The 12,338-nt window shown below is 51.6% G+C and overlaps 1 protein-coding gene across 6 annotated transcripts in view; it reads right to left on the minus strand.

Annotated features, from left to right (window-relative positions):
• DDX11 (DEAD/H-box helicase 11) overlaps nucleotides 1-12,338 on the minus strand; it is a 93,233-nt gene that overhangs the window by 16,544 nt on the left and 64,351 nt on the right. For all 6 annotated transcript variants that reach the window (XM_067756111.1, XM_067756115.1, XM_067756114.1 and 3 more), the window contains exons 3-9: nucleotides 9,530-9,778; nucleotides 9,005-9,091; nucleotides 8,553-8,701; nucleotides 2,032-2,077; nucleotides 1,169-1,276; nucleotides 917-1,004; nucleotides 343-554 (exon numbers count right to left, since the gene is read on the minus strand). In XM_067756111.1, coding sequence (XP_067612212.1) covers nucleotides 343-554; nucleotides 917-1,004; nucleotides 1,169-1,276; nucleotides 2,032-2,077; nucleotides 8,553-8,701; nucleotides 9,005-9,091; nucleotides 9,530-9,778 — 939 coding nt within the window. The remainder of the gene's footprint in view (nucleotides 1-342; nucleotides 555-916; nucleotides 1,005-1,168; nucleotides 1,277-2,031; nucleotides 2,078-8,552; nucleotides 8,702-9,004; nucleotides 9,092-9,529; nucleotides 9,779-12,338) is intronic.

Below are 12,338 nucleotides of genomic sequence, written 5' to 3' on the forward strand. Positions count from 1 at the left end.
TGCTGCAGGCAGGTGCGCGAGGTGGGACGACCACGCACCCAAAGGGCACCTGGAAAGAACTTTGCGTCCCGTAGCTCCCCACGGCACTCTAGTTTCTGCCCTGGCGCTAATGCGCCATCCCCCAGGACGCCAACTGTCCCTGCAGCCCAGAGCCACCTAGGCACCTGGGGCCTCCTCCAACCCTATGTACCAGGAGAGAGTGGGTGACGTGTCCTCAGTGGGCGGTGTGTCGGGCAGACAACCACGGCCAGTGACACCCTCCTGAACCAAAAGAGGAGTGAGAACTCCCTCCTGGGCCCCGCTCAGAGCCGAGAGCCACCGCCCAGCCTCCGGGGTCTTCACCTGGGCTGCTGGAATGGCGAACCGGCTCCCGTAGTAGGGACAGGCCCGAGCCTCCTTCCCCAGGGCCACCAGCTGCTCGATGTCCTTCACCTCCAACAGGACCTCGTCCCGGAGGAGCTGCAGCTGCTTATGGTTGTAGAAGGGGCAGGTGGCCCGCGGCTCCAGCCTCCTCCTCCGCCCGGGCTTCTCCTCCTCGACGACGCTCTTCTTCTCTGAGGGGCGCAGGCACAGGGGCAAAGGCAGAAAGAACCTCAGCTGAGGTTCTGACCGCGGGGCCAGAAGGGGTCTGTACCACGGGGCGGGGCCGCTAAACCCTTCCGGAACTGCTGCTTACGGACTCTTCGAAACATCCTGGCATTTTACCTCGTCTTCTCTAGAAGAGGCCTATGATATCGCCTCCTAGCCAGGGTACTGGACTAGATCCAGACTAAAAAGCAAAAAGACCTTTTCCCCACGTGAGGCTCTTTAGGAAGGAAGCCCGGTCTGCTCTGCCCTCGTTCCCGCCGTTTCCCCGTCCCAGGGCTGCACACGGTCCCAGAGGCCCTCCCTACAGCCTCGGGGCGCTGGAGGCTACCGTGTTTGCTTCTCTGCAGCTCCACACAGCGGTCATTGATGAGCTGCACAGAACCTAGCTTTCTCACATCTTCATTGACACAAAGATTCTACAAGACAGAGGAGAGGGTAAAGGACACGGGGCTGGCTAAGCGACACAGAGCAAGCCACCGGGCCTGCCCGCCTTCCAGGAGCAGGTCCTTCCTTCCAAGGACCAGCAAGGCACAGGGGCCGGTCCCGCCCGCCCTGCTCGCCTGCCCGGCCCTGCGCTTACCTGCCGAGAGCCCAGGGACACAAGCCGAGTGTCCTTGCCGAAGGGGCTCTTCTGTACCTCATGCACGAACTGGGCCAGCTGCGAGTGCGTCCGACTGCAGTAGTAAATCTGCTCGGGGTAGCGGGGTTCAGGGCAGACTGTCAGCCCCAAACATTCCCGGCACAGCAAGGAGGGCTGGGGCCTGAGAGGCCGAGGGAATGGAGAGGACACCCGGGACACAGACCTAAGGAAGGCGACTGCCCCCGGGCAGACCTCTGAGAGCCCTCAGGCCAGGGCGTCCCCCCACCCGGGTCATGCTGGGCCCCTGCTCCTGCCCCTCTGGGAGGCTCGGTCATCTCAGGAAAGGGAGTTTCCCCTCAGTGGTGGCTCCTGACACAGGGAGGACTCCGAGAGTCCAGGGTGTAGGGGGAAGCGGGGCGGGCGGGCCCCCATGCACTTCCCAGGGCTTGGGGGGCGAAGCAGGAGGAGGCTGAGCTCACCTCTCTGTGCGCCCCTCCAAGATTTAGGAGAGCCGGGGAGGAAGAGAGGAAAAGGGGGGTGGGGGGTTTCTAATGTCAACAGAGAAAACCCGAAGTCCCACACACACGAAGCCTGAGCCGCGTCAGAACCACACACAGCTCCCAGCACCCCAGGCAAATGCAAATTCAGACCAGAGGACAGGGGACGAGCCACTGAGAGCCAGGGGCAGAGCACCCGTCCCCCACCTCCTGCCACCCCCGGTGGAAAGGCCGCCCCTCGACGCCCTGGGGTGCAGGCGTCTCCCGGGGACCCAGCCCCCCTGCCAAGCACCTGGAGACTCGGGGGCTCCCACCTCCTCCCTGGACCCAGGTCAGTCACAGGAGACCCAGGACCTGGTGTCTCACCTTAGTTACATGTTCTTCCTCCAGGTCATCCTCATCCGCGTCTACTCTGAGAGAGGAAAAAACACACAGCACGGAAAAAGTCTTCTCGGACTTTTGTGTTTTGTTTTTATTCACCTGGAAATTCAATTTTTAAAGGCAGAAATGTGCACTGTCTAGGGCTCTCAGAGAGGAGTTATCAACAGGGTCGGCCTCCTGGTCAACAGAGGATTGTTCAGGCAGCTCTGTGTGAAAGGCCGGGATTTAAATCACATGCCACGTGGGGACAAAGTCGGCAGGACCCCATGAGGGGCTGCGTGTAGGAGGGAGTGAAGAACATCTTGTGTTCAGAACCAGGTGGGTGTGTCCTCGGAGGCTGCTGTCCCCCGAACCCAGGGCGTCGGAAGCCAAGCTGCAGGACTGGCGGCCCTGGCCTGGACCCTAGCGAGTACTTTTTCCTTGAATATTCGCAAACTCCACTAAAGTTTTTTACCTCGTCCCCTGGGGAGGAACAGAAGAGCAGGAAAGGCCACAGGGCACTGGCTGCTCCTGTCCCCCGCCAGAGAGAGATGGGGGACGCGTAGAGCAGTTAGCATCTCAGCCCTGGGCGGGATCACAAGTGTTAGTTCTAATTCAGGCCCTGGAACCGGTGCCTCAGGGCAGGACTCTGAGCACCAACATGGAAAAGCCCAGGACCAAATGGTTTCACCGGTGAATTCTACCAAATAATTAAAGAAGGGCTTCCCTGGTGGCGCAGTGGTTGGGAGTCTGCCTGCCGATGCAGGGGACATGGGTTCGTGCCCAGGTCTGGGAAGATCCTACGTGCCGCGGAGCGGCTGGGCCCGTGGGCCATGGCCGCTGAGCCTGCGCGTCCGGAGCCTGTGCTCTGCAATGGGAGAGGCTAGGGCAGTGAGAGGCCCACGTAACGCAAAAAAAAAAAAAAAAAAAAAAAAAAAAAAAAAAAATTAAAGAAATAATGCCAATCCTTCTCAAATGCTTCCAGAAAACCGAAGAACAGGGAATATTCCCAAACTCATTTCATGAGGCCAGCGTTACTCTGATACCAAAGTCGATAAGGGTACCAGAACAAAAGAAAACTACAGGACAGTATCCCTGCTGAATATAGATGCAAAAATTCTCAACCAAAGCACATCAAATTCAACAGCACGTTAAAAAGATCATATGTCACGATCAAGGAGGATCTATCCCTGGGACGCAAGGATGTTTCAACATAAGCAAATCAATAAATGTGATACATCACATAAACGAAATGAAAGACAGAAAATCATATGATCATCTCAACAGATGCAGAAAAAGCATCTGACAAAATTCAACATCCTCTCATGATAAATATTCTCAACAAATTGAAGAGAAGGAACATACCTTAACACAATGAGGCCATATGTGACAAGCCTGCAGCTAACATCACGCTCAGTGGTAAAAGGCTGAATGCTTTTCCTCTAAGATCAGGGACAAGGGTGCCCATTCTTATCACTCATCCTCTACATACTACTAAAGTCCTAGCCAGAGCAATCAGGCAAGAAAAAGAAATAAAATGCATCCAATTTGGAAAGGAAGAAGTAAAATTGTCTGTTTGAAGATAACATGATTTTATATGTAGAAAACCCTAAAGATTTGACCAAAAAACTGTTAGAACTAATAAACAAGTTCAGTAAAGTTGCAGGATTCAAAAATCAACATACAAAAGTCAGTTGCATTTCTATAGACTAACAACAAACTATCTGAAAAAGAAATAAAGAAAACAATCTCATTTACAATGGCATTAAAAAAAATAAAATACTTAAGAATAACTTCATCCAAGGAGCTGAAAAATCTGTATGCTGAAAACTACAAGATTTTGATAAAAGAAATTGATGAAGACACAAATGGAAAGATAGCCCGTTTATGAATCAGAAGAATTAATGCTACTAAAATGCCCATACTACCCAAAGCCATCTATAGATTCAACTCAACCGCCACCAAGATTCCAATGGCATTTTTTACAGAAATAGAGAAAACAACCCTAAAAATCATACAGAACCAGGAAAGATAGCCAAAGCAATCTTGAGAAAGAAGATCAAAGCTGGAGGTATCAACACTTCCTGATACCAAACTATATTACAAAACTATAGTAATCAAAACAGTACAGTACTGGCATAAAAGCAGACACATAGACCAACAGAACAGAATTGAGGGCCCAGAAATAAACCCCTGTGTATACAGTCAACTAATTTGAAAAGGGGGCCAAGAATACCCAATGGAGAAAAGACAGTCTCTTCAACAAATGGTGCTGGGAAAACTGGATATTCATATGAAAAAGAATGAAACTAGACACCTATCTTACACCACTCACAAATTAACTCAAAATTGATTAAAGACTTAAATGGAAGGAACCTGAAACCATAAAACTCCTAGAAGAAAACATAGGGAAAAAGCTCCTTGACATTGGTGTTGGCAATGATTTTTGGGATACAACACCAAAAGTGCAAGCAACAAAGCAAAAATAAATAAGTGGGACTACTTCAAACTAAAAAGTTTCTGAACAAAAGAAACCATTAACAAAATGAAAAGGCGACCTATGGAATGGGAGAAAATATTTGAAAATCATATAGCTGATAAGGGGTTAATATCCAAAATATGTAAGGAACTCGTACAACTCAATAGCAAAAAAACCCACAAAAAACAAAAAAAACACCAAAAGCCACACATAATCCAATTTCAAAATGGGCAGGGGAACTGAATAGGCATTTTTCCAAAGAAACATACAAATAGCAAACAGGTATAGGTACATGAAAAGGTGCTCAACATCACTAGTCATCAAGGAAATGCAAATTAAAACCACAGTGAGATATTACCTCACACTTGTTAGAATGGCTATGATCAGAAAGACGAGATAAATGCTAGTGAGGAGGTAGAGAAAAAGGGAAACCTTAGTGCACTGTTGGTGGGAATGTAAATCGGTATAGTCACTATGGAAAACAGTAAGGAGGCTCCTCAAAACATAAAAGTACCGTCTGATCCAGCAATCCCACTTCTGGGTGTTTATACAATGGAAATGAAGTCACCATCTCAAAGAGATACCTGAATCCTCACATTCGCTGCAATGTTATTTACAAAACCAAGACATGGAAGCAACCTAAGCGTCCCTTGACAGATGAATGGGTAAAGAAAATACGGTGTGTTTTACATACACACACACACACACACACACACAAAACGGAATATTATTCAGCCACTAAAAAAAGAAGGAAATCCTGCCACTTGCAATAATATGTATGAACCTTGAGGGCATGCGAACTGTGTCAGAGAAAGACAAATTCTGTACGATCTCATGTACGGAATCTAAAAAAACCAAATTCATAGAAACAAAGTAGACTGGTGATTTGCTAGGGACTCGGAGGGGGAGGGTGGAGAAATGGGTGAAGGTGGTCAAAGGGTACAAACTTCATTATAAGATGTACAAATCCTGGGCATGTAATGCATGGTGACTATGGTTAATAATACTGTATTGTAAACCTGAAAGCTGCTAAGAGCAGATCCCAAACGTTCTCACCACACAAAAGAATGTTAAGTATGTGAGGTGATGGACGTGTTAAACCTTACGGTGGTAATCATTTCACAACATACACATATACTGAATCATCACTTAGGCATATTACACGTCGAGTACAGGCAGGCCTCATTTTATTGCTCATTGCTTTACTGCTTTTTTTTTTACAAATTGAAAGTCTGTGGTGGCAACCCTGCATCAAGCACGTCTATCGGTGCCCTTTTTCCAACAGCATTTGCTCACTTCGTGTCTCTGTGGCACATTTTGGTAATTCTAGCAATATTTCAAACTTTCATTATTATTATATTTGTTATGGTGATCTGTGATCAGCGACCCTTGACGCTACTATTGTAACCGTCTTGGGTGCCCCGAACCACGCCCATACAAGATGACAAACATAACTGTTGAATGTTGTGTGTGTTCTGACTGCTCCACTGACCAGCCATTCCCCCATCTCTCCCTCTCCTTGGCTCTCCTCATTCCCTGAGACACAGTCTTGAAATTGGGCCAGTTAATAACCCTACAATGGCCTCTAAGTGTTCAAGTGATAGGAAGGGTCACATGTCTCTCACTTTAAATCAAAAGCTAGAAATGGGGCTTCCCTGGTGGCGCAGTGGTTGAGAGTCCACCTGCCGATGCAGGGGACGCGGGTTCGTGCCCTGGTCCGGGAGGATCCCACAGGCCGCGGAACAGCTGGGCCCGTGGGCCATGGCCGCTGGGCCTGTGCGTCCGGAGCCTCTGCTCCGCAGCGGGAGAGGCCACAAAAAAAAAAAGAAAGCTAGAAATGAATTAAGCTTAGTGAGGAAGGCATATTGAAAGCTGACAGGCCAAAAGCTTGGCTTCTTACGCCAAAGAGTTAGCCAAGCTGTGAGTGCAAAGGAAACGTTCTTGAAGGAAATTAAAAGTGCTGCCCCAGTGAACACAGGAATAATAAGTAAAACGGTGTTATTGCTGATATGGAGAAAGTCTGAGTGGTCTGGATAGAAGATCAAACCAGCCACAACATCCCTGTAATCAAAGCCTAATCCAGAGAAAGGCCCTAACGCTCTTTACTTCTATGAAGGCTGAGAGAGGTGAGGGAGCTGCAGAAGAAAAGTCTGAAGCCAGCAGAGGGTGACTCGTGAGGTTTCAGGAAAGAAGCCGCCCGCACAACACTGAAGTGCAGAGTGAAGCAGCGAGTGCTGAGGTAGAAGCTGCAGCAAGTTACCCGGAAGATGCGGCGAAAGTGGCTACACCCAACAACGGATTTTCAGTGGAGACGAAACGGCCTCATATTGGAAGAAGATGCCATCTATGACTTTCATAGAGAGGAGAAGTCAGTGCCTGGCTTTCAAAACTTCAGCGGACAGGCTGACTCTCTCGCTGGGGTTAATGCAGCTGGTGGCTTTAAGTTGAAGCCAATGCTCATTTACCGTCCGAAAATCCTAGAGCCCTGAAGAATTATGCTAAATCTGCCCCGCCTGTGCTCTGCAAATGAAACAGCAAAGCCTGGATAATAGCACATCTGCTTATGACACAGTTTACGGAATATTTTAAGCCCACTGTTGAGACCTACTGCTCTGGAAAAAAAGGTTGCTTTCCAAATATTAATACTCACTGAGGACGCACCTGGTCACCCAAGAGCTCTGATGGAGACGGACAGTGAGACGAACGCTGGTGTCATGCCTGCTAACACAACATCCACTCTGCAGCCCACGGCTCAAGGAGTAGCTTTGACTTTCAAGTCTCCTTATTTCAGATATACATTTGTAAGGCTTTAGCTATAGACGGACCTGGGCAAAGTCAACTGAAAACCTTCTGGAAAGGATTCACCCTTCTAGATGTTATTAAGAACATGTGTGGTTCACAGGAAGAGGTCAAAATATCAACAAGAACACGAGTTGGGAAGAAACTGATTCCAGCCCTCATGGATGACTTTGAGGGGTTCAAGACTTCAGTGGAGGAAGTCACTGCAGATGTGGTGAAAACAGCAAGAGAACTAGAATTAGAAGTGGCGACTGCAGATGGGGCTGAACTGCTGCAAGCCCATGACGAACTTTAATGGATGAGCAGTTGCGTCTTACGGATGAACAAAGAAAGCGGTTTCTTGAGATGGAATCGAATCCTGGCCAGGATGCTGTGAAGACTCTTGAAATGGCAACAAAGGGTTTAGAAAATTACATACACTTAGTTGACAAAGCAGCAGCAGGGTGTGAGAGGACTGACTCCGATTTTGAAAGAAACTCTACTGTAGGTAAAATGCAAATGGCGTCGCTGCTACAGAGAAACTGTTTGTAAGAGGGGGAGTCAATCCACGGGGCAAACCTCACTGTCGCCGTATTTCAAGAACCTGCGTGGCCCCCCCAGCCCTCAGCAACCATCACCCTCATCAGTCAGCTGCCACCAACACTGAGGCAGGACGCGCCACGCCGACAGCAGAGGCTCAAAGAGCATTTGTGAAATTAAAGCACGAATGACGGGGAGGATTTCACGGGGACGGCGGGGCCTAGAAACGGCCCAGGTGTTACCTTCAGCGTTTCTAGTTCACCCAGGAAGTCACAGCTCACAAACTAGAAACCTATGAACCTAGACCAAGCCAAGCCTTAGGTGCAAAGAAAAACACGGGCTGAGGACACCTCGAGGGCTTACGTCACAGGCCTCACACGGCCCAGTTTGCTATTAAGAGCCTGAGACTCAGAGCCGGGCCAGCGGAGGTTCAGGTCGCCGGCTGGCGGCCTCGGCCAGGCACAGCATCCTGCTGGGCTCGGTGTCCTGGGTGCAGAGTGGAGACAAGAATACCACGGAGGGTACGGAGGTGACACCTGCCTGAGCTGGCAGAGAAAGGGCCCCTGTCGTCATCCTTTGCGCCCCGAGGAGAGGCCTCGCCGGGGGAAGAGGGCAGGAAGCCGGGTTTCCGCCCCGTCGGTGCCCCACGAGTGACCAAGAAGCCGGGCCCGAGAGGAAGGAGCCCCGCGCAGCCACCCCAGGGCAGGGGATGCAGGGGACGCGCTCTCACCCGCTGGCTGAGCCTTTCTCCTCGTCACTCTCGTACTCGGCGAGGACCAGCTCGTCCTCCCCCCAGGCCAGCTGCTCGGGCCCCGAGCCTGCTGCCAGCATCTCCCTGCTCAGGCGGAGGAGACGCTCAGTTTCTTCATCTTCCTGTCTCTGCGGAGGAGCGTGGCCAGTGGGGAGAGAGAAAGAAACCTCAGCGCCAGAGCCCACCCCCTGGAGAGGCAGCCTCTGGGGGCCAGGCCAAGGGCAGCGACACACACACCATCGACACGGGCCTCACCCGACGGGTGTCAAGGCCCCAGGATGAGTCCCTCAGCACAGGCTGCCCTGCTACCGGGCGAGGAGCTCGTAGCCAGAGGGCACCGGGAGGGGCTGAGGTCCCGGCGCTCGCCCGCATCCGCTGCACCGTGAGGCCCCATGCAGGGGGACGCCCCCCTGACACGGGCCGCCACTCACCATGCGCTTGGCTGCGAACTTGAGCGACGCGTTGTGACGGATCTGCCGAAGGCGCTCCTCTCGCTTCTTCCTCCTGACCTGCCCCTCCTAGAGGGGAGGGAGCCAGAAAGGAGACCCCTGCAGGAAGCCCCAGCCTCCCACGGCCCCCGCGCACCTCCCTGCCCTGCCAGCCTCCTGTCGGCCAAGCTGTCGAGCTCACTGCTGCGGGAAGTGCGCGCCTCCCTCCCGAAGCCCCACGCTCTCCATCCAGTGCAGCCCGTAAGCGAGTCTGCAGCCAGGGAAGCCTGTGGCCAATGGCAACGGTGCGGTTCCTTTCCTGGGAAAGGATGGGAACCGCCAACCTAGGGAAGGCCTGGTGACATCGGCTTTCTACTGACAGCGAGGGCACAGCACCCTCCACCAGGGCGGTGGCCGGGGGGCTGAGGGGCACCGTGAGGACACGAGCTGTCCTGCTTCGGGATCCACCCGAAATCCTCCCGGAGGCCCCGCTTCCGGATCACCCCACCTCTCGTAACCCGATCTCACCTTTAGCCGGTCCACCAGCTCCCTTTCTTCTTTCTTCTGCACAAACTGAGTGACCCAGTCGGGCTCTCCAGCGGCCCTCGGGGAGCCTGGGCTCTGCTGGCAGGAGGGTGGGGGACACGGGGCCTGGCCCTTCCCATTGTTTAAGGGGTCGGCTCCGGCCTCAAGGAGACGCTCCTCCTCTTCCTGTTTCTTCTGTTCAAAGTCGCGGAGCCAGGAGAGGGCCCCACAAATGAGACTTAAGGATTTTCCCTACGGGAAGAAAAACGTGCTCAGAAATAGAGGATGAGAAACGAAGCTTCCCTAATGACCTTTCCCGTTTTGTTTTTTTAAAGCTTTTTTAAAAATGTATTTTATTTTATTTATTTTTGGCTGTGTTGGGTCTTTGTTGCTGTGTGCGGGTTTTCTCTAGTTGTGGCGAGCAGGGGCTACTCTTCGTTGCGGTGCGCGGGCTTCTCATTGCGGTGGCTTCTCTTGTTGCGGAGCACTGGCTCTAGGCGCGCGGGCTTCAGTAGTTGTGGCACGCGGGCTCAGTAGTTGTGGCTCACTGGCTCTAGAGCGCAGGCTCAGTAGTTACGGCGCACGGGCATAGTTGCTCCGCGGCATGTGGAATCCTCCCAGACCAGGGCTCGAACCTGTGTCCCCTGCCTTGGCAGACGGATTCTTAACCACTGCACCACCAGGGAAGCCCACCTTTCCCGTTTTAATAAAGCCTTCGAGGGAGGTCTGACTTTAAATATCAGAGGGTGCTCTAAGACCAGCCTCGGAAAGGAAGGAAAAAGAAGGGGACTGGCAAGAGAACGGCTGGGGGAAAAAAATAGGAAAAAGGGAGAAATAAAAGTGAAATTCTTTACTTATATGGCTCACTGGTCCTCAGAGAATGAAAGCGGCTTATCAAGTTGTATATAAGTACTGCAGGTCATCATAATCAGAAGAATGGGAGAAACTGAATCAACAGCCCAGAAAATAAAGCCAAAACAACGCACAGCCTGGAATCCCGGATACGACTTGCTGGCGGGGAGCTGCAGCCAACGTGCGGACAGGAGGTGACCAGCCCCGTGAGTCCCAGTGTCAGGAAACGTTAAAGCAAGCCAACTGCTCTGCGGAGCACAACTGTTGGTTTAAAGACCAGAATTCTCCCCATAGGTCCTTGATATGGGGTGAATTGTTGTCCCCCCAAATTCACATGTTCAAGTCCTAACCCCCAGTGTCTCAGAATGGGACCCTACTTGAAAATAGGGTCATAGCAGATGTACTGAGTTAAGAGGAGGGTGGCCCTGACCCAGTAAGACCGGTACCCTTGTGAAAAGGGGAAATGTGGACACAAAGGCAAGGAAGGCAGACGATGGGAAGAGCCATGGAGAAGCCCGCCGTCCACACGTGGAGGAGGGGGCCTGGACAGTCCTGCTGACACCTCATTCGGGACCTCCGGCCTCCAGACTGTGAGACGATAAATTCCCGCCATTGTGCCCACTCCATCTGTGGTGTTTTGTGATGGCAGCCCGGGCAGACGAAGGTAATAATTTTATGATGAAGTGTGATACTGAGAGATCACTGGATGCTGTGAGCGCAACAGGCATAAGTACCTTAAAAACTACACAAACCTTTAAAAGACAACTATCGACTCTTAAAAAAGAGACAAAAGATTATTCAAGAAAAAAAAGAGACTAAAAATATGTAACCACACCAGGGAGGAAGCTCACCTTATCTACCACAAGAAGGTCCCAACGACTAAGATCAATAAGGCGAGAAACAGCGGCATAAGCTTGTAATTTCAACATATTCTATCCAAGTGTATTTCTTTTATTCTTTTATTTTTTTTTTTGCAGTACGCGGGCCTCTCACTGTTGTGGCCTCTCCCGTTGCGGAGCACAGGCTCCGGACGTGCAGGCTCAGTGGCCATGGCTCACGGGCCCAGCCGCTCCACGGCACGTGGGATCTTCCCGGACCGGGGCACGAACCCGTGTCCCCTGCATCGGCAGGCGGACCCTCAACCACTGCGCCACCAGGGAAGCCCCCAAGTATTTCTTAAGAAACAGTTAAAAGACTTAAAAGCACCTGCCCAAGGAACAACGTTTGATAAATGTGACTTTTTAAATGATAGGCACTGTTCTTTGATTCAGTGTTGCACGTGACTTTAAAGAGAGGAAGATGAGATGCTTAACAATGTCAGATGTGGCAGGTGGTCGGCTGGGGACCTGAGCTCCTCAGATCTAATTACAGGAAGTTGCTCCTGACCCTAACCAGTCTTTCGGTGGGGGGGTCAGGAGGGCAGACGTCCCATGCACTGGGCTTATTTATTTATTTTTGGCTGCACTGCACAGCACGCGGGATCTTAGTTCCCCAAGCAGAGATTGAACCCACAGCCCGTGCAGTGCAAGCGCAGAGTGGACCACCAGTGAAGTCCCCACGTGCACTGGGTGTAAATGGAAGGTCGGATGCTGGTAGAAAGATGCTACTTTAAAAACCCCTCGGGCTTCCCTGGTGGCGCAATGGTTAAGAATTCGTCTGCCAAGGCAGGGGACACGGGTTCGAGCCCTGGTCCGGGAAGATCCCACATGCTGTGGAGCAACTAAGCCCGTGCGCCACAACTACCGAGCCTGCGCTCTTGAGCCTGTGAGCCACAACTACTGAATCCCACGCGCCTAGAGTCCGTGCTCCGCGACAAGAGAAGCCACCGCAATAGGAAGCCTGCGCACCACAACGAAGAGTAGCCCCCGCTCGCCACAACTAGAGAAAAGCCCGCGCGCAGCAACAAAGACCCAACGCAACCAAAAAAACCAAAAATACAAAAAACCCTCACTCTGCACAG

This window comes from Pseudorca crassidens, chromosome 11 (assembly GCF_039906515.1).
Source record: "Pseudorca crassidens isolate mPseCra1 chromosome 11, mPseCra1.hap1, whole genome shotgun sequence".
In the NCBI taxonomy this organism is placed as follows: domain Eukaryota; kingdom Metazoa; phylum Chordata; class Mammalia; order Artiodactyla; family Delphinidae; genus Pseudorca; species Pseudorca crassidens.